This window comes from Camelus ferus, chromosome 18, assembly GCF_009834535.1.
Source record: "Camelus ferus isolate YT-003-E chromosome 18, BCGSAC_Cfer_1.0, whole genome shotgun sequence".
Classification (NCBI taxonomy): Eukaryota; Metazoa; Chordata; class Mammalia; order Artiodactyla; family Camelidae; genus Camelus; species Camelus ferus.
In genome coordinates, this window is record NC_045713.1 from 16,569,744 (window position 1) to 16,592,268 (window position 22,525).

At 47.2% G+C, this 22,525-nt stretch overlaps 1 protein-coding gene across 2 annotated transcripts in view; it reads left to right on the forward strand.

The window, feature by feature from the left end:
* Positions 1-22,525, forward strand: part of GALNT17 (polypeptide N-acetylgalactosaminyltransferase 17) — a 364,964-nt gene that overhangs the window by 182,454 nt on the left and 159,985 nt on the right. For both annotated transcript variants that reach the window (XM_006189465.3, XM_032460329.1), the window contains exons 4-5: positions 14,756-14,930; positions 18,966-19,163. In XM_006189465.3, the coding sequence (XP_006189527.1) occupies positions 14,756-14,930; positions 18,966-19,163 (373 nt within the window). The remainder of the gene's footprint in view (positions 1-14,755; positions 14,931-18,965; positions 19,164-22,525) is intronic.

The following is a 22,525-nucleotide window of genomic DNA, read 5'->3' on the forward strand; positions in this document are numbered from 1 at the left end:
CTCTGTTCCCTTCTATTCAGTTTTTTATTTCTGCTATCATGATTTTGTTTCCAAGTCCTCATTTTTATTCTCTGAAAGTTCCTTTTTATAGCATATTGTTTTTATTTAATGGAAACAATATGTCTTCCGATCCCTTGGAGGGTATTAATAATGTCTTATTTTGTTTTTCAGTTTTGTTCCTGCATAAACTGGTTTCCACGAGATGCTTTGTTCTCTTTGTTATTTCGTTTCCATCTCCCACCTTGGAGGCTTTCCTCAAATGTCCAGCAAGCCTGTTGTCTGCTAGTGATTACCTTTTAAAAGGTGATTAGGCAGCCAGGGGCTAGGAGAGGGAAAATGAGGAGTTACTATTTAACGCATACAGAGTTTTGGTTTGGGAAGATGAAAAAGTTATAGATATGGATGATGAGATGTGGCTGCACAGCAATGTGATTGGACTTAATGTCACTGAACTGTAAAATAAAATGGAAAATCTCACATTGTGTATTATACACATGCACACACACACACACACACACACACGCACACACTCTGAGTGCTTGGGTCGGATTTACTGGGATTGACAGCAGAGGGGTCTGATGCGTCTGTCAGTCTGTGACTCTGCTCTGTCTTCTCTGATCTTGGAAGATTATAGGTTTATTTATTTATTTTTTAATCCCTTTACTGTAGTTTTCAGTGGCTTTTGTGTAGAGGATGATGTCAAATTCATAAGTTAAATTCACCGTCTCATCCTGCAAGTTCCATATTCATTTTTAAAAACTTTTAATATGAATTGATGACTTGTTCTCCAGCTATGTGGTACTGTCCTGTGAAAAGTATGCACAAGTGTCTCTTTCTTTGTATCCTCACTGACACTGAATCTTATTCATCTTTGTCATCTTAGCTATTCTGATGAGTGAAAAAGATGGCATAAAATTTTAAAATATGCATTTTTTGAATATTAGTGATGTTGAACACTTTTTTGTACGTTTGACTATTTTTCTCTTTTTGGGGCATTTGCCTATTAATGACACCCATTTTTTTCTTTTTTTAATATTTTATTTATTTATTATTGTATTATTTAATTTTTTTAAATTTTGGCAGGGCAAGGTGGGGAGGTAATTAGGTTTATTTATTTTTTTTAGAGGAGGTACTGGGGATTGAACCCAGGACCTTGTGAATGCTAAGCTCTCACTCTACCACTTGAGCTATACCTGCCTCCACATTTTTTCTATTGGAGTATTTATCTCTATCGTATTGATTTATTAGAACTTTATATATATTAATTAAACTCCTTTTACATTCACTTTATAGGTATTTCTCTCAATTTGTGCTTTCACGTTAACTTGTTTGCAGTATTTTTAGACAAGCATAAAATTTACATTTTTACGCAGTCAAATCCATCAGTCTTTTCTTTTGGTGATGTCCTATGAAAGATATTCATTATTCCAAGAAGGTGCAGGTATTCATGCATGTTTTCTTATAGGTAGATATTTCTTTTCCAAATAAATTTCAACAGATTAAATATTTTTATATAAGACGTGGGAGAGTTTTAATCTAGAGACCCATGTCTCAAAGTGTGGTTATCTCAGTGTATTTAATAATTCATCCTAACCACTTATTTGAAATTTCCTGCTTTCATATGCTAAAATATTTTAAATATGGAAGCATTGAGGCTGTATCACATGAAGCCTGACAGGTTATGAAGGAGGATAAAGAATGGGGAGGGGTCAAAGAGGACTCCCAGCATCCTGGATCCGGTGACAAGTTGGTGCCATGCATTAAGATAAGGAGTGTGGTAAGAGTGGTAGGTTTGGGAGAGGGATTGAGTTCACCTTTTGGTGTCAAGTCCAAATTCCCCTGGAATTGTAAACTGAGAAGTAGCTTTAGCCATCAAGTTGAAATAATATTAGAAGTTTCTTTGTTTCCACTATTATAATCTTTAATACTTTTTTAATATCTTATCAATAATTTTAAACTACTTTTTAAACACTTCCTTCCTTTTTTTCTTAAGCACTGGTGTGTGGAGGTCTCGGCCCAGGTATCTACTTTTTCTGAGTTTGAGTAAGTTGAGGATAATAGTGGCATTTGTGCGGGGTTTAAATTGTAAGCTTTCAAGATAATCCTTGTCAATCACAGAGTACAAGTCCTGGCCGTGTAATAAAGGACGTTACTGTTAAGTGTTCTCGTGGTGTTATCTGATGTGCCAGTTCCAGCTTATTCCTCACCGTTCTACCTCTGTGCCATCTCCACTGGGAAGCCCTCCTGGATTTCCCAGGTATGGCCAGGTTGGGAGCCCTTAGCCTCTGCTCCCCAGGAATCTGCATGTCGGTTGGCACAGCCCTTAGCACGCTGTGTTGCATCTGTGCACTTGACTGTCTCTAAACTATAAGACCCTTGAGGGCAAGAACCATAATGCCTTCTACCAAGTTACAGGGATGGCTGAATATGTTACTTTAAACTACACGTGTGCAAAGTTTTTTTTGCCTTACTTCCAGTGGCATCGTCCTGGGAGTTTTTGCGTTTGGCATTATTGTACATACTTGGGCTTCAACGCTCTTGTTGTTTTGGTTTCCATGTCAAAAACCATCTCTCTCTAGTAATAATGATTCGAGTCTCTCGGTGCTCTGGATGGCTGTATACCTTGTCACTAATATTTCCCTCTGGAGCAAACACACCTGATCAAGCTCTTCTCTTGGTTGCTGTGCTCAGTGGTTGAAAGCAGGATGGCTCGAGTTAGAAACTTTTTTGAGTGGAAGATGAGACCTTCTGGGCTTTTAAAAGGGATTTTGGAGAAGACATACTGGCATTGTCTGCTTTTCTTCTTGGTTTCTAATTACAGAGATAGGAGAGGTCTTATGTTTCGGGAAGATGACATTTCTCCTGCGTGACGGAGGCTCTGAGTAAAGTAGCCAGGAGACACCTTGTTATCACACAGCTGCACGCTGGACCAGGCTTCCTTATTAGAACAGCAGCTGCCTCACCCCCTGCTATAAAGAGCCTTCCTAATTGGAAATAATCCTTGGTTTTGTCCCCAGCCAGATCATGCAGTGTGACAGCATTTGCTCTGTAGGTCTGTCATCACCATTTGGTTGTGTGTTTACATTTCTCCCGGTGTCTTTTCAGGCCATGGGGAGGGGAGGAGAAGGAGTGTGTAACTCTTTACGCGAGAGGTCGTGTGAGAACCCCAGCTAAAGCTTCGTGTGCTACCTGGCTAAGAAAATAAAAAATAAAAAAATAACAACAAAACACCTTGTTGTTTTGCAATAATTATAGAGTCACAGAAAGTTGCAAAAATGTACAAGGGGTCTTATAAACCTAATTACCTCCCAAGAGAACAAACCTCTAGTGCATTCATCATACCCTGTAAACTGTCTTTGGTACCATCCACAGAGCTTATTCTGATTTCACTAGTTTAATGTGTGTGTGTGTGTGTGTGTGTGTGTGTTGGTGTTTCTATACAGTTTTATCACATGTGCAGATTCGTGTAACCACCACCACAGCTGAGATACAGATCTGTCCCATCACCTCAAAGGCCCACCATGTTCCCCCTTTATTACCACTTCCAACCGCCCCATCCCTAACCCCTAACAACCACTAATCTGTTCTCCATCTCTGTAATTTTGTTATTTCGAGAATGTTCTATAAATTGAACCATACATGACGTAACCTTTGTGACTGGCTTTTGCACTCAGCAGAAGTCCCTTGATTTCCACCCAAACTGTGCACACCAGCAGTCCTCTCCTTTTCACTTCTGTGCGGTGTTCCACGCTATGGGTTGACTGAGTTTGTTTAGCCCCTCGCCTGTTGAAGGACATTTGGGTCGTTTCAGTTTGGGTTTTTACAAGTAATGTTGCTGTGAATATTGGTGTAGAGATGTTTGTGTGAAAATAAATTTTCACGTCCCTGGGATAAATGCCCAAGAGTGCAATTGCTCGAGCGATGGTAAACACATGTTCCAGCGAACTTTTTTGGTCGTTTATTCCATCTCCTGCAAAAAAAAAAAAAAAAAAAAAAAAAAAATTAATTTTTAATCTTCCAGCCCAACCTCCAGTGGAGGAAAAGTTTCTGTTCTGGCCTTAGTGACCTTAACTATGATACCAAGAATGGGTTGGATTCCTGCAGATCCAGGAGTAATCCAAAAGGTGTGCTGAAAGTTTGGCCCTGGGATCACGTTTTCGGTTCTCATTAGAGAGAACCCAACAATACAAGATCCTGGAGGTGCTGGCACACCTCAGGGACAGGAGTGAGGCTGGGCCAAGGGCAAGTCAGACCCAGGCAGTCAGACATTGCCAGGGTTCTCTGTCCCGAGTCTCTGCTGTCTCTGAGCTTCTCCTTGTGAAGACTGGCCACCGCCAGTTCCCCAGGCCATCTGGAGGGAAATAGGGCTGCAAAGATGGCCAGAGTTGACATTGTAATTGTTGCTTCAGCCCTGGTAGGGGGAAGGACCACCTCTCCAGGAGAACCCAGGGAAGGGAAATGGTGCTCTAGCTTGGGTCAGAGGCCCTTCTTTGGGCCTGTCAACTGTGGCCAGGGGGGTAGGGTCATGCGCAGAACTATCCCCAGTAACCCTGGGAGAAACCTCCAGAAACGGAGGGAGCAGGGTGGACAAACCATCGACCCTGAATGTTGTGACGACATCAATGGTGTTCACACTTGGGGTTCCCACAAGCTGGGGAAATAAGTAAGGCTTTTGAGAAGGATGTGGTACTTGAGTTGGCGCATGAAAGACAGAATTTGGATATTTGGATGGTAGGGAACAGCGATGAGGGGAAGTGGACGAACCCAGATCTAGGGGCCAGGGAGCTTCGGGCGTCGAGAGGGAAGCTTGCAGTGGGATTCGATGTGTAAGAATTGACAGGTGGACTGGAGTTTCAGAGAGAGAGTCCTGGTCAGAGAAGGGGGTCTTGCTGGACTACAAGATTGAGGAGGGACAGTGTGACCTCATCCTGTGACAGTGCTGTGCAGCCTCAGAGCACAAGGAAGGGTAAAGACTCTTGAACAGCCCAGCCCCGGCGGGGGATCGGTGGGGGATTGGTGGGGGATCGGCGGGGCTGACAGGTGAGGCAGAGGGAGAGGTGGATCAAGGAAGCCCAGGGGTGGGTGGGAAGTTGTCAGGGAGGCCAGGCGGGGCAGTTTTCACCTTTGTTCTCCAAAGAGCTGTGCCAGAGCTTTCATGTTATTTTCTTGGGAAAGTAGGGCGGATGCTTGCGTTGGCATTGACAGGAGCGTCTTTAGATCACCTCAGCTGTGAGCTCTGGTCAGCCTGCTGGGCAAAGGATCTCTGGCCTCAGGCTGTGCCACAGGGTCTGGGAGGGCCTGTGCCCGGCACCAGCACACGGCTCGGAACAAAGCCTTTACTTACCTGTTACCCGGAGGGCAGGATGGCTGCCTTCCATGTCCCCAGGGACAGGTCCTGCCTGGCCACTGATTTCCATCTTGCCTTACACATGTGGGGGGACATCAGCTATCTGGCCTCAAGGGGGCCTGCAAGTTAATTATCCCTCAAGGAACCCCATAGAGAGTGGCACAAATGCAGAGGGGGCCTGGCACTCCGTTTCCGCTCCTGGGCCCGACTCCATGCTAACTGAGCAAACACCTCCTTGAGTCTTGACCGTGCCCTCTGCCACTGAGTTGGTCATTGATACTCATTTTTAAAAAGATGTTCAGGTTCAGAGAGGGAAATGCTTCAATCCACAGCAGCACAGCCAAAAGGCCGGGGCTCCAACTCAGCCATCTGTCCCCTCCCTGTGAAATGTCACCTCCCTCTGTGCTTTCCCCCTTCCTTCCAATTTAAGACTCCCTCCCCTGCACACCTCAAGTCTCCTTACCAAGTCATCTCAGTATTTCCCAAGGCGTATCCGCTCTCCCATCAACTATATACAGCGATACACACAATAAAAAATGAGTAGTAATTTTAGCATCTCCCAAGTGCCTTCTTTGTGCTCGACACTGAGCCACTACGCGCTTTGCATGCATTCTCTTATTCACCACCGCTAACGGCCCCTCAGGTAGGGACCATTATTATCTCTCTTAACTATTCACCCTGGTGTCGTGCAGCAGCTCAAGATGAACCCTCCTGACCAGGTGTGTCCCTGCCTCTGCAGGTGCCCCCAGGCTCAGTGTAGACGAATCCAATTGCATGTGGCCCTGTGGCACCCTCCTGCCTGGAGACCTTTCTGTTTTCATTCTTTTTCCACCTCGGAATATCCCTGCCCTGTGCACCCTGTGAGTTTACCTAATCAGGAGGGCTTTTTCGGGTCTTCAGGTCAAATGAGTGCCCGTTGCGTGAACGTCCAGTGCGGTGATGGTTTGGGATTCCCAGCGCTGCTGTTCGGCCAGCAGGTCCCGGTGTGACATTCGGGCTCACATCTGTTCTGCCTGTTCACTGCCTATCTTTGGCTGTTAAATATCTTGAAGGTCTCCCCTGGGCTAGAAGAGACAGACATGTTAGTTTCTGCAGACCTTCGGACCCTAATAAAGGCTGCTATTTACAGAGCATTTTCATGCTGCGTCACACCTTCATGTGCACTCTGTTTCGGTGAGCGTGCGTAAGCGTTTTCTCTGTGCACGGGACCCACACTGCCTTTGCCCTTGGAGAATTCAGGGCTCTCAATGCAGAGGTCCCCAAAATAATGGAGAAGAGGGAACTGACCAGATGCCTACTCTGGTTTTGCCATTCCCGGCTGCCAACTGCATTGAAAGAAAACTACAAGAAGTGACCAAGCGCTGAGCCATGACCCTGTTCTCTCCAGGGCTTTCTGTTTCCCGTGTGCTGTTTTGTCCCCCCTGCTCCCCCCTTAATGACTGTGACTTTGGCTATTTCAGGGAAGAGGTTTGCCAGCTTCAGAGCATTCCGAATCAATATCGCAGTAAATAAGGAACATAATGAAAGAAAAACACACTCCAGGCTGTAGACAAATTTTATCGCTTAAATTCACATGTTATTACTGGAATCAGCTGCAAGTACCAGACTTTTCAACTGCCTTTTGATGGGGCAGGATAGGGGAACGCTCTCTTAATTTGGGGGAGCAATCTGGAGGCACCACCCATAGGCATTATGATGTTTTCCTGTTGGTTTGGGTTCCTTGTATTTTTTTTTTAAGGTGAAATTTAAATGCAGTGGAGAGGAACTTCTTAACAAAGGAATTGAAAGCAGAGATGGGTTTCTTTTTCAAAGCACCTCTCCCTGAATGCACAGCTCTGTGTGATGCACTTAGTTTAACACTTCGGTACTTTATACGTCTCATCTCTTTTCTTGCTGCTTTTTGCCTTTTGCTTTTTTCCCTCCTTGCTTTGATCTCACTATGGAATCGCCTTTAAAATGCTTTCATACACAGCAAAAACATCCCTTTTTAATCTCTCCCGTTCTTCCCGAAGTTTCTTGCTCTCGCCTCGCCTGCCTCGGCCTCTCTTTCACTCCTGTCGTCGGAAAATGCATTATTTAGTCCACAAAGCTGAGAGATGCCCAGAGGATAAAATAGGCAATACAGCCGCCTTCTGTGTCATTTCATCTGGCATTTTTACATGCTGGCTCTCTCCCTACTGGTGTTCTTCAAGGCTCGGATTTCAGAGACAGGCCCATGTGATGGAGAAGGGGGCGTGGTTCTTAATGTCACTGCTGTCCTTCCTGAGTTTGGTGGGACTGTCTGGAGGAGTTTGAAGTTCAGCTGGTTCTCCCTGCTGCTCCCTCCCTTTGAGTCTCTCAGTCAACAAGAGGGCTTCTTCCCCGGAGAGGACCAACCCCTGTCAGCGGACGGCTGGCTAGAAAGAAAGGTAGATGCCTACGCCAAGCCCAGAGCGAAATTGTGGGCGCTTCGAAGTTACAGAGAGAGCCAGTTCCAGCACAGACCTGGGTCAGGCCTCCACCTGCCACGTGCGAGGCTCGGTTCCACACGAGCAGACGAACCACTTCAGATCTCGCAGCCTCGCATCCACGGGAATCAGGCAGAATGACCAGGAGTGCCGGCATGTCACTTACAAACTGTGTGACTTTCTGCTAGGCGCTTGCCCTCTCTCTGTCTCAATGTCCTTATCTGTAAAATGGGGATAACAGGGCCACTTACCTCACAGAGTCCTGATGGAGACAGAAGAGCTACTAGAGGGAAAGCGGTTACGACAGAATGGGGCACTTAGGACTCGGTAAATGTAAAACAAGAATCGTGGAACGTTGTAAGTTTGCAAGAGAGATCATTCTCCAGTTAACTGCAAGAGGGGTCCTCATCTGAGTTGTTCTCTTTTTTTTTGGAAGCATTTTATGGTGAGCTGACATTTTTAGTCAGCTTGGCAAGCAGTTTCGGGATATCGGTATTTCATTATAGATACAGACAAACGTAGTAGTTGAAATGTTTGAAAAGTAGTGACTGTCAGCCACAAAGGAATTTCGCATCCGTGAAGCCCGCCTCACAGGGAATACTCACCTTGAAGCTGATGACTTGGATCCTTTCACTTGCGTGATCCCTTCAAGACCCTTGGAGTGGGGGGCACCTAACACACCTGTATTGTTTGGTAAAATTTCCAAAAGAATTTTTTTTTTCTTTTTCTTAAAGAAGATCCTTCAGATATGTGAACTTCAGGTCCCTCAAAACCCGGCTTTGTTTCTGGAACTTACTGTCTGCATTTGACAGATGAGAAACCCCACATGTTGCATGAGCTTTCTCCCTCTCTCCCTTCTTTTAATTAAAAAATTACTTTAAAAAATAGATTATTGATATTTGGCCACTTTTACTCGTTTATTTTTGGTTAGCTATTCCAGGCATAAAGCTATTCTCAGGTGGACCAGAAAACCCAGGTGTTTTAAATCTATTTTTGTGTTCTTTTGATGGCATTATGAATGATTTGCACATTTTAAAACAAAATCTCATAAAAAAGACACCGTAGAAATGCAGGGCATCGTGCCTCATGGCTGTGCAGAATCTCTGTGCTAACTGTGTTTTTCCCCTGTGCCAGCGTTGGGGCCCCAAGCAGGGTGAGCTGGAAGTTCCCTGATGGGGAGAAAGACTGGTGTCAGGGCGGCCCTAGGGGTGTGAACACAGATTCAGGCTTGGATCTGGCCTCAGGGAGGCCAGAACCCTCTTCGCTGAATCTGGAAGTCCTTTGGGAATAAGCTTCCAGTCAACCAAATAACCAAAATGGGCATCAGAGAAGCTCACAGGAGCACAACAAGGAATCAGACCCTCCGAAGGGTTGAAATTCACACTCCCCTCCCCTACCCCCCTTCAAAATTGACCAGGGTTACAGACACAGAAGGCCACATCTTGTATGATTCCATTTTTATGACATAATCCAGAAGAGGCAAATTCACAGAGATGGAAAGTGGATTAGTGGTCGCCAGGGGCTGGGGAGCGGGCAGGAAATGGAGAGTGACTGCTGAATGTGTGTGTGGGGTTTATTTGTGGGGGTGATGGAAAGTTCCGGAACTAGGTAGTGTTGATGGTTGCGCCACACCAAATTGTACACTTTAAAATGGTCAACGTGTTTAATTTTGTGTTATATGTATCTTACCATGGTAAAAACAATGGGAGAAAAATAAATCAGGGCTTTTGAGAAGTTTTGGGTTTGTGGGAGAATCATCTGGAGTGCTGGTCAACCCCACCAATGCCCATTAAATTAGAAACACTTCAGGTGGACCTGGGAACCTGCATCTTCACAAGCTCCCAGGTGATTCCTGGGTGGAGAGGAATCTCACACTCTGAGGAGTGCTGGCTTCGAGGCAGGCAGTTTTGGTTTTTGGGTTTCTTCTTCTTCTTCTTCTTTTTTTTTTTTTTCTTTTTTAATTGGAACATGCCATATGTGCTGTTTTCTCATCCCAGCTGTCACAACCCATGCGTTCCCAGCTAGCAGCATGCCCACACTTCAGCAGCTGCTGGCGGGGGGACGTGTCGGTTCTAAGTGGCTGTGGCGGTGATGGGGGTGGTGATGGCAGCAGGAGTGGTGTTGCGGGAGTTGTGGTGCTCCTCGTAGTAATAGATGGTGGGAGTGAGACCAGAAGCCAGGAACTTCTGGGGTCCTTGCCGAGGGGCTGACCTAATTGTGAGGTGGTTCCACGCGGGGCTCGGGGGCCAGCAGTCAGGCTCTCAGTTTCGGAAATGGCAAGACAAAGCCTCCCATGTAGATTGAGAGCATCTCCAAGGAGCTTATTCTGCTTTAGACAAAGCAGAGCAGATTGGTTCAGGTGGTGGGGAAGGCAGAGATGGGCGGTAGCCAAAACTAGGATTCTGGAATGTCTGCTCAGTTCGAATGAGACCTATTCCCCACGCAGGGGCTCCTCCATCACAGAAGGGGTTGCATAGGGGAGCAGCTCTAAGCCAGAGCTGCTCCAGGTGCGTTCCCCAGAACGGCAGCAGCAGCCTCGTGGAGCTCGTTAGACCCACTGGTGATTCTGATGCAGAGGCAAAGTTTGAGGAACACCCGCATAACCTTAGACTGATTGTCCAGAGTCTCCAGACCTTGAGGGACAACACTCAATAAGTCTCATCATCAAGGCTTGATAACTATGAGGGTTGAGAGGTACGTGGCCCGGCCCTGGACAGTGTGGTGCCAAGCCACATCCGTGTGGCACCCTGGTTCATGCACTGGTTTGCAGAGCAGGTGGACATGAGTCTTCTAGGTCAACCCTTCCTTCTGAGCAGGGTTTAGAGACAAGGGACAGACTGATGGTTTATTTGCTAGTATCACTGAAAGTGCAGAATCTGGCTGCAAATCTGTAATAATGTTTTTTTGCTTTAGCTCTCACTGTTTGTGACTTTCTTGTTGCCGATGTGTACTCCTTAAGCCTGGATGGTAGGTGGTCCTTTTCTTGTTAAGGACTAGATGTATCTCCCTTCCCGTCCCTTCTATTCACAGGCAGTGGTTGCCTCTCCCCTCTTGATTCCCCAAAGGCTATTTACCAAAAACCTTACGAAACACAAGGATGCCCAAATGGCTCTAGACCAATTTACTATTGGATTTGATAACACCGGAAGGTAAACATTTATTTTTGCTGAAGTGAGTTTTTATTTTCTTCTCTGAGTCTGCCTGTGAGAAAAAGCTTATGTAGAATGTTTTTCTTACTGTCATTATAATGTCCAGGAACAGTTTCAGCTGTTAAGGATGATAAAGGATCTTAGGTGATGGGTGTGACACTTCTTACTACTGTCAGGCTGAGGATTTATTTCCTTCCATGGTGAGCCTGGGGGCTTTGTTTTTGCTTGGTGAACTTGTGGGCTTTTTCACTTTAAAGCGACTTCCAAATCTCAACAGCCCCTGTGCCCTCGCACAGCCTTTCTGGACATCTCTCCTAAGCAGTCCTACTCACCCACTTCTCCGAAGCGAACCCTGTCCCTGCAGGACCCAGCAGCATCCAGAAGGGAATTCCTTTTTCTCACTGGTCCCATCAGGAACCTACAATTTGTCTAGACCAATGGCTTGTTCTCAGCTCTCATTTTATCTAATGCATTTGACTTTCCTGACATTGGATGTTGAAGAACTCTTTGAGAACAGGGGTCATGTCATTTTCAGCCATGTAGGCACTCTATAAATATTTATAAAATCAGTGCACGGGTTCTTCTTCGGAAACTCTACCCTTGATATGACTCTGCCCCTGTGATGCTGTTTCTGGCCAGTCTCGTCCTCCAGCTCTGCTTCCTGCCTCCCAAATGCACATGTTTCCCAAAGTGGGGTTCTAAGTCTTCTTCGCTCTGTCTCCAGGAACTCTCACTCCCTCTGAGGCCATTGTCTCTCCCCACTGTGTCCCTGACACTCTGTGCCCTGTCTTCTCACTCTGAGTCAACCCCGGGAAGCCTGCTGGCAGCTCTGCCTGTCCCCAGCTGAGCTCGTCAGCTTCTTCTGCTGCCTTCCTTCTTTTCCTCTTTTCTAGTGAACAGTGTCTTCCCAGTCCCCCAGACACCAGTGACTCTGCCACCTGAGCAGATCCAATTCCACGCCTATGTGTTTTGCTGTGTGTTTGTGAATTCTGGAACCGTGAGCGTGCACGTCCAAACCTGCTCTTAACTCACACACTCCCTTCTCCTTGGACACCACCGGCCAAAATCGTTTCTCCCTTTGTGACCCCACTGCCCCACACTAGCATTTTCCCTCTACAGTCATTTTTCTTTGGCCATTAGCTCCTGAATATTGGAAAATTTTTTTTTAACAGATCTCATCTCCTTGAGTAAATTGTAAGCATCTTGAGGGAGTGCTTGTATATGAGTTGATTTTAAATCCAGGCAGGGGCACAACGCAATCCCTTCTGAGGTCCGGAGCCACGTCCAGGGACTGGGGAGTGAAGCCTTCTCAGTGGTGCTTGCTCTTGAGCTCTGCTGCGCGGACGCCGGCATCTCCCTCAGTGTTCCCTTGGAAGCCCCAGGTGGTCACTTCAGTTGTGTTCAGATGTGTCCCTGAACCTTGGAAGACCGAGGATGGTGTTTGCCCCTATACAGTGGGCCCTGGTCTTTAACATGATGTTGACTAGCTGGAAAGATAACGCTGTTGTTCACAGGGAGTTAACACAATTAATCTATAGTAACAACATGAAGAGACCAATTAGTATTAGAAATAGCATTTTCAATGCATATCAAGGGCTTTGTATGTAAATCTCATTTATTCTCAGCAGCCGTAGGCCAGTTCCAGACGATTAGGCATTATCCTTTTATCCTTTTAGACTTCTCGAGGCGCTTTAACGTCCCTGTCCCGCTAGCCTGGAGTCGCGGAAGGGCGATGTTAGTCAACCACGCTCTTCTGCCAAACTTGCAAATGCCTCTGTCTCTCTCCGCTGAGGTCTCAGTCACAACTGCTGAACAAACAGGGGAAGCCCTTGATACTTAGACAGGGGACTGGCGTAGACAGGGGACTGGCGTGGCCAGGAGTGGACACCCGGTCACGGGGCACAGCCACAGCGGGGTCCCAGCTCACCAGGAGCCCCCGAAGGCTAACGGTGTCTGTGGTCCCGGCCGTGGCGCCCAGTGCTCAGAATGTTCTCCCTGAACTTACGGGGATTCCCAAGATGCCTGCCCTCCTGGGCCCACCCTAGGGAGTGGGTGGGACTCCCACCGTGTTACTCCGTGGGTGCAGGGCCTGTGCGTGGTCCTCTGCCCTCCATGGCACATCCCTTCTTCCCCTGCCCGCCTGCCCAGCACTCATGGGGAGTGAGTGACCAACTGAGCAGCCTGGCCTGCCCAACCTTCTTGCTAGAATTCTTGCTCCAAGAAATGTAATTAACAGACAGGAAAACGCAGCCACCATTCAGTATGTAGGTGGCCTCTAGAAGCTGAAAATTCTTTGGGCCGCCTCGGTGCCATCACTGGGGTGACTGACACAGCAGAGGGTCCCCATCACCTGGCTTCTCCACCAGCTCCCTCACCAGCTCTGGGATGACGGCAATGTTGATGGCAAAACCGGCCAAAACACCAACAATTGCCCAGCATTCGGGCTCAGTGGTTCTCAGAGTGTGGTTCCCCAGCCTAGACCTTCTGGAAATGTAACTGGGGGGCGGGGCAGCAATCCATTTCAACACTCCCCTTCCAAATTGATACTGATGCGGCCTCCAGTTTGAGAACCATACTCCTGGCTTCTAGGCCTATTTTTCCATCCATCTAAACCTCCATCTTCTGTACTTCCTCCTGGGTCACATGGCAGCATCCTTCCCGGGGACAACATGCATGGCCTAGAGAGGTCGGCCTTTCCATACACTGCAAATGTATGGCTTTTATTTGCTGAGAGTTGCCATGTATGTATGACTGGGAAGTGAGGGGTCTGTGCAACGTCTGCAGCCTTTTGGGTTTTTCTAGAGCAAAGTCAGAGGTGACAGTATCTCTTAAAGTATTGTCTGTGGACCGGTCCTCAGAGTGTGCACATCTCAGAATCCCCTCTCTGTCACCCCTTCCTCATCCATCCTTCTACACCTGGTGTTTCCCGCCTCTCCCCCTATTTTCACTGAGATATAATTAACATACAGCGTTGTATAAGTTTGGGGGGTACAGCATAATGATTTGACTGACATACATGATGAAATGATTACCATAGTAAGTTTAGTTGACACTTAGTCATCTCATAGAGATAGGGGAAAAAAAGAAAAATTTTTAAATGTTTCCCTGTGATGAGTCAGTGATTCTCACGTATCCAGAGGTATCCCTTTATGTCTGTGGAGTTAGACACACTTGGCCTGTGTTTCAGCTCTTCCGTTTTCCTAGGTTATGACCTTGAGACAGGTTCGCCTTGCTAAGACTATTTCTTAATTTGCAGAGTGGAATTCATCTAGTTAATTATGGAATTAATCTAGCAACCACCTAGGGCTGCTGTAAGGGTTAAGTTAGATCATGTGAATAAAGCACTTTTTGCCACCTGCTGATGGCAGGAGGGAGTGTTCAGTCCCTGGCGGCGTCACTTCTCCCGTCACGGTAGCATTTCTGCTGCGGGGCAAGGACTTCTTTTATGTCCTACGGCCAAAGCACAAACCCTGTGAATGTTGCATGTAGTGCGTGACTATGGATCTGGACCTCCCAGAACACATACTGTAAGAATCAGCAAATGGACAGATGGGAAAACCCATATAAAGTTGATAAACAGGATTCAGGGGACAGTGGGAGGACAGGAATGCTGGCCAAGGAAGGGAGGGAGGGCCGGAAAGCAAAGAAATCTCAAATCAGAGATGTCTGACTCACATGGAATGGAGTCTTTTCTACTAAATTCCTAACATGCAAACTTTCCTGCAATCCTGGAACTAACTGAAGATCTGCTGGCCTCCCAGTGGGTTGGATGCACTTTTGACATGGACCTTCCTGTGTTTTGTCATTTGTAGAGGAACTGAAGGCCCCCTTGGAGGAGTATGTCCACAAACGTTACCCCGGGCTCGTGAAGGTGGTGAGAAATCAAAAGAGAGAGGGCCTGATCCGAGCTCGCATCGAGGGCTGGAAGGTGGCCACTGGCCAGGTCACCGGCTTCTTTGATGCCCACGTGGAGTTCACCGCTGGCTGGTAGGTCACAAGCTGAATCCTAGGAGCACACCTGCGGCAGGGTCTGGAAGGCTAGAGTTCGGGAGGTGGGGCACTTTGCCTGTTTCCTCTGGGGGCCCTGAAAGAATGGAGAAGGGGTGGTTGAGAAGAAGGTGGACCGTGGTTTGGGATAGAACTGGGAAGCAGGGTGAAATGTGTCTGTTGCCTATTTAGTCTGTCATCTTCATCCTTGTTATTGTCATCATCACCATCATCCTCACCATCATGACTATCATCACCATCATTAAAATTCTCAGTGAAAATGATGCATGCATTGGACAGAACTCAAGACAGTCCTTGCTAAGGGAACAAGACAGACAGATTCCGATTGTTCTCTTTTGCTGCTTTGCTTGTTTCCATTTCTAGGGAGGATGGTTGACTGTTCTTGTGAAACAAGCAATTCATTTGTAATTCTACCTACTCAGGCAAAGCTTCCCAGAATTTATGGGATCATCTTTAACATCGTTTGGAGGAAGGGAAGGGTTTCTCCCTGCCGGTGGTAGCCCCTGATGTTTTTCCAGAACAATAGGAGAGAAACTGGTAAGCATACAGGGAGTAGAAGATTTTGAATGTAAGAAGAGCGAAGCATCGAAAATGCCCAGAACAGCTAATGAGAATGTTAAAATTGGATTCGAGTTTTTCGGTTATATGATTATTTCTAACTAACCAATGGTAAATCAAGTCAGAGGTTAAACCTCTATGCCAGGGTTGCTTAATTAGTAAAAAGCAGGGTCTTTCATTTCATTAATAGTGTTCATTTACACTCAATGATGCCATTACACTTATACCAGTAAGTGCCGTTCATGGTACCATATTTGAAGAGCCAATATCCCATCACTAATTAAACCTTAAAATGTCTATTCTTTTTCATTTGAAACAAACTTTAGAATCCTTTTAATGACTGGGTAAAGAATGGTTATGCACGTGGCCACACAAAGGTTTGGAGCATGAAGTCACCGTTAACACCGGCCCTTTCAAGTGCCCATGAGTATCTGTTGCCGTCTCAGACCCCAGTTTTCTCTCCTGGTTTTCCTGCCACCATCAGACCCTGATACACACTCAGCTGCACATGTGCTGCCCTGAGCTTCACATTCTCAAAATGTGGTCCCCAGGCCAGCAGCGTCAGCGTCATCTGGGAACTTGTTAGAAATGCAGATTGTTGGGTTCCACCCAGATCTATGACATCAGACGCTCAGGGGATGGCCAGTCTGCTTTAACCAGCCCCCCCGGGGACTCTGAGGCTCACTCAAGTCTGGGAACACTTGAGCTCGAAGCCTTCTCAACAGATGCCCTTGAATGTTCCATTGGAATGTTAGCCTTGCCCTGTCTCACCCTTCCCTCCCCATCAGTCCCTCCTCATTTCTTTCCCGTTGAAACTGTTGGCACCACCCAGTCCCTTTCACTTGAGTCTTGGCCCCCATCATGTTCCTCATCCAGTCCACGTCCAGTGTTGGCTGGTTTTTCCTTCTATTTCTCATGTCTCCCTCTTCTCTGTCTTGACCTCCACTTTCCCAGCTCAGACCTTTTTATCTTTCCCTTAAACCAACTGACCAGTACTTACTGGATGACAGCTGTGCCCCAAAGACTGGTCTAGGCTGTGATTTGGATGACCAGCTGATTGGGTTTGCCCGGTACGGAGCAATTTCCCAAAATGCAGGAGCTTCAGTAGTAAAATCAGAACAGTCTTGGGCAAACTGGAACAGGTGGTCACTCAACTGGTTGAAAATATGGCAAGATTTGGTATCCACCCTCCAGAACCCTATAGGCTAATTCTTACTGATCTCTGTGATCCTATCTTAGCCCTTCAGACTCATTTTCCACACTTGGACCAGAGTGGTATATGACTTCATGGCAGCTAGACCATGTGTCACAACTTCTAGTAGGTTTTACTGCAGTAATGATCTCCGTCTTGTCCACGTGGCAGGTCTGCTGTGGGTTGTCTGTCCGTGGCTCTGCTCCATATGTCCTCTGTGACCTGAGACTCAAGGAGCACCCTTGCCTAGGAAGTGCCATTTCTGTGGCTCAGGGAGAAGAGTCACAGCTGAACCTTGCAATGGCCATGGAAGCTTCTGCTCAGAAATGACATCGTCACACTTTCTATTATCCAAAGCAGGTCACACATCCAAGCTAAACAGTAACTGATGTTGAGGGAGGTCATCCCTCTGCAGAGAAGCACCTCAGGCCTCGTGGTAATAGGCGGGACGTCCCCAAGGAGGGGAGCACATCCCTGGGAACAGCTGTACGCTCTGCGACAGACTGGAAGACCCAGCTCCTGAGCGTCAGAGGCATGATTTGAACCACAGTCTTCTGCCCCATGCTCAGCAACTTCCCCCGCTCAGCGATGGGCTGAGCTGACTGCTTCTACGTGCATGGCACCAGACCAGCCTAGGGGAAGGGTGCGCTGTTCAAGGAGGCCATGGAGCTTAGAGACCGGACCTAAAGCCAGACTATCCAGGTTAGAAACTGTGTGGCCTGGGACAAGTGCCTTAATCTCCCTGGGCCTCAGTTTCCTCATTTGTAAAATGATGATCATAGTATTTACTTCATATAATTATTCTGAGATTTATCTTAGTCCAGTGTAGCACACGTAGAATGTTCAGAATGATGCCCAGTGCTTGATAAACATCAGCTATCATGAGCTTATAAAGAAAAAATAAACCTGTGCTCAAAGATCAGCCAAGACAGCATGTGGTCAGAGTGACTTGAATAGGGGGCAGATGGTCTAAGAGTTGAGAGGCTGGAGAGAGTCTTCGACTGGGAGAAATTAAGGCAGGCTTCCTGGGAGAGGTGGCACTTGATGGATAAACCTGTGTAGGTTCATCCTAGACTTCTTTCCCGGGCACAAGGGCATTCCTGGAGGACAATAGCAAGAGTGAGGGCTTTGGGGGAGGACAGAGCTCTGAAGTGCACCTAGACATCATGGGACGTCAGTCCCGATTGGCATCCGCCTCTGTGGTGTATGCAGAAGTATTGGAGGCAGTAAATGGCCCAGGGTCTATTTTATTGCTCATGTTAAATAGAAAGATGAAATGTGCCAACAGGTAATTCAATAGCTGCAAATGAAAAGAGATGGGATGGAGGCCGAGCGTCCTCATTACTCTTCCAAATAATGCAGAGGAATGGGATTTTCACTTGACTCTTTTCCAAAGCCTGCGCTCTGTTCTAAGCAGGGAGATTAATGCCCTGGCTTCTGAGAGCCATCTTTTCCTTCTCGAATGTGGGAAATGGTCCCTTCCCACGTCTTCCTCGGAGACGCACCCTGGCAAGGGTGTCTGACCATCTGCTTTCTCCTAAGCTGGCAGGGCCACGCGTTGAACCCCGAGCCAGGTCCCTGCCTATCGCGTGCTGCAGCCCCGGGGGGTGCGGGCTAGCTGGGAGGCAGGATTCTGCCTGCCTTTGCATTCAGTTCATCCCTGCCCGCCGACACTAACCCAGCCAATTAAATCCCTTTTAAGAAATCAATTAAATAATCAATTAAAACAATGGAAACAGTCACATGCACAAAGAAGCTAGCGAAATGCTCATTGAAATCAGGCCATGAAGGGCAGAAGTGACCTATTTAGAAGGTAATTCAGTTCCAGCAGAAAAAAAACAGAGGGATCGGCCAGTGCCTGGGGGGAAACCGAAAACGCTGTACAAATCCTAGAGTCAGGAGGGCCTTGCTTTGGCTCACACTGTTGGTATCACAGACCAGCCATCCATTCTAGGGCAGAAGCCCTCATGTTCTGAGTTCTTCATGCCTGTCACGCCCACGTGGGCAGCAATGTGGTGACCCCCCCAGGGACAGGGACTGAGCTGCTCGTCACAGCACCTCCCCGTCCTCCCTTCAAGCTGCCTGATCTGCCTGGAGCTGCCCCTGGGGGCCTTCAGTTTCCATCCATCTGAGTCCCCGCCTGCCCACAGCCCCGGCTGTAACTCCAGGCTTCTGTTCGTTGTCTGCCGTCTTGGGGTGTGTGCCAGTTGAAGAGTGGGTGAGCCTCAGGGGAGAGATGAAATCTCTACGTCTCTGTGTTTCAGGGCCGAGCCGGTTCTGTCCCGGATCCAGGAGAACCGGAAGCGCGTGATCCTCCCCTCCATTGACAACATCAAGCAGGACACGTTCGAGGTGCAGCGGTACGAGAACTCGGCCCACGGGTACAGCTGGGAGCTGTGGTGCATGTACATCAGCCCCCCGAAGGACTGGTGGGACGCCGGGGACCCTTCCCTCCCCATCAGGTCTGTGCCAAGCACCGCCCCGGTGGCCTCTGAGTCCCCAGGTCCCAGGGAAGAGGGGAGCCCCATCCCGGGAGGGAGGGGGCATGGGAGAGACCACCTGGGGATGGAGCTGCGGTGTGGAGGCAGCTGCTTTAGGAGCTTGGGGTGTCTTCCCATCAAAGTTTCGCTTCTTTTCGCTAAAAATTTTCCAGTGCAGCCTATCCAACGGCAGTCCCGAAAGGTGGGCAGCGGTGGGAAGGCGCATGTTTTTTTATTCTTCCTCGTGTCTGATGAACTGTGTGCAGGAGCTTTTAAGGATGACGTTTGAAAGGTACTAGTTCCTGGAACTTTATCATACTTGGACGCCTGACGATCACAATGGTGGGTGCAGGGACAAGTGGAAAAGGGACATGTGACGGGGAACCCAGGGCCTTTGGGCAGCTCCGTCATGATTTTCACCCCAGGTGCCCCAGCTTCCCCTGGAGGCAAGAGGGTCAGTCCCTTCATGATCGGCCAGTTGGGAAGCTCAAATATAAAGGATGTCGAATGAAGTAGGTGGGTTTTGATGTCGTAATTGCTTCCTGTGGCTGCTGGGACCAATTACCACAAGCTTAGTGGCTTAAAGCACACGCATTTATTCTCTTACGTTCTAAAGGGCAGTCATTAGAAATGAGCCTTTCAGAGCTTAACACAAGGTGTCTGCAGGCCTGGGTCCATCAGGAGGCTCGAGGGGAGGATCCATTTCCTTGCCCTTTCCCAGCTTCCAGAGGCTCTTCTCGTCACACCTCCCTTTCTCCATCACGTGGCCTTCTTCTTCCCTGGACATTCTCGCTCTCTCATATAAGGGCCTTTGGGGTGATGCCTGGGGTCCACGTGACTAATCCACGGTAATCTCCCTCTTGTCAAGGTCCTTCACTGAATCTGTCTGTGAAGTCCTTTCTCCCGTGTAAGGTGACATTCACAGGTTCCGGAGATTAGGATGTGGACTTCTTGTGGGGAGGAGTGGGGGAGGCGAGGAGCATGTTGTGCAGCCCACCACAAATGCTCTGATTTTCAACCAGGGTGATGCCCGAGTTACAGTTCAGTACTTTCTGTGACTTCTACGTCAGGGTCAAAACTGACTTAAAATCGTCATGGTTCTGTCTTCAGTTTGCCCCATTTTAGGGCAATGTGTGTTGGTATAAAGGGGCAATTGTGGAACGGCAGTGAGGACTTTCCGCAAGGATCCGTGAAGTTCTTCCTCAGTGTATAAATTTTTGATAAACAAGTGTGGGATTTTGAAATGGGCAGGACCCTCCCCTCTCCATATTCTTTTATTTTCTGGCTCAAATTGAAAGCTGACATATTCCATTAGAGCAGAGCCACCCATGGGCGAATTTATGCAACAAAGAAGGTGATCTTTTGGACCAATAACTTGCTCCGCTGGAAATGTCTCGTGGCTCAGTTCCCTTGGCAGCCTAGACGTTCCATGTCTGCTTGGAAGGCTGCAGGCCTACACCCTTGGATTTCTGCAAATAATAATGTAGACTCATCACTGAAGTGTTGTCTGAGACCCACAGCATAACCTTCAGGGATATTTAAAATCTGATGGTTGAGATACCACCTCACACCCATTAGGATGATTATTATATTAACAAAAAGGAAACAGAAAGTAACAAGTGTTGACAAGAATGTGGAGAAGTTGGACTCCTTGAGCACTGCTGGTGGGAGTATAAAATGATGCGGCTGCCGTGGAAAACAGTGTGGAGGTTCCTCAAAAAATTAAAAATAGAGTGGCCATATGGTCCAGAAATTCCACTTATGGGTATGTACCCTAAAGAGTTGCAAGCAGGGTCTCAAAGAAGTATTTGTACACCTGTGTTCATAGCAGCATTATTCACAATAGCCGAAAGACAGAAGTAACCCAAATGTCCATCAAAAGATGAACAAATAAACAAACTATGATGTGTTTTATACACACACACACACACACACACACACACACACACACACAATGGAATATTATTCAGCCTTAAGATAAAGAAATTCTGACACATGCTACAACATGGATGAGCCATGGGGACACTGTGCTAAGTGAAATAAACCAGTCACCAAAGACAAGATACTACATGATTCCACTCCTATGGCGTGCCTAAAATAGCTGGAATCAGAGAGAGAGGGAGTAGAACTGTGGTCGCCAGGGGCTGGGGAGGAGGGCGGAATGGGAAATTGTTATTTAGTGGGTACAGAGTTTCAGTTTTGCAAGATGAAAAGAGTTCTGAAATTGGTTGCACAATCCCGTGAATGTACTTAACACTACTGCACTGTGCACGTAAAAATGGTTGAGACAGCAAATTTTATGTTTTATGCATTTTACTACGATTTAAGAAAATTAACAGAAAGTGCTTCAGATGGCCTTTAGATCTTGAAAGCTTAGGGTTCAAGCGACGGATAGACAGTTTCATATTTTTGGCCAAACACGGTTTCCTCCCTGACGCACGGGGAGGCTGACCTCCAGCCGTGACAGATAAGGGAGTGAAAGTGTGACGATGGTGTTAGCGGCAGAGGAAAAGAAATAGATACGCTGCTTTGGGATGCCCAGAACACATAGCTCTCCCTGCGTATGTGAGGCACTAATCTAAAACAGAGCATGTATTTCATGAGTTACGGTAACCTCGACGGAAGATTAATATGCATCTTAAAAAAACTCAAGAAAATGGAGTCGTGATCGTGAGTCATTCATATGACATGCCTCTCTGATGTACACAATAGAATCAAATACCAGTGATCTTTTTTTCATGTATCATAGCTTACGAAATGCTTAATCTGTTAATAGTTGATGGAGATACTTAATTGTACGAAAGGATTTTTATGGCCCTTCTGATATTATTAAGCAGTTACAGTACCATTTCTTAAATGTCAGGATATGGTGGTTTTCCCCTCCTCTCTGTGATCCCAGTATTTTAATAGTAATAATTTTATTCTGATAAAGGATGGGGCAAGGAGTTTTTCACAGTCCAAATGGCGTTAGATTGGATGAGTCTTTAGATACTTCCCAGTAGTCAATACAATATAGATTTTGCATTAAGGGGATTTTATATCCTTCCTGTTTGACCTCTTTCTATCTTTCTTTCTATGTATCTTTTTTTCCCCCTGCTTGGCAAACAGCTGTTTCCAAAGGTTTTCTGTTTTTCCTCTGCTCTTCTTTGTCTGCATCAGAGTTTCAGGTGTCGATAGGGGACAGGTGTCACTGAAGAGAGCAGAGCCGAGTGTAAGGGATGGGGGTGGGGACTGAAGAACACACGTCCCACCCAGGAGGCAGCTGCTGCCAGCCCTATGTGGTGATGCTGGGGGGACACAGGGCCAGCATTGTCAGGTCCTCAGACTTTTAAGGAAAGACACAA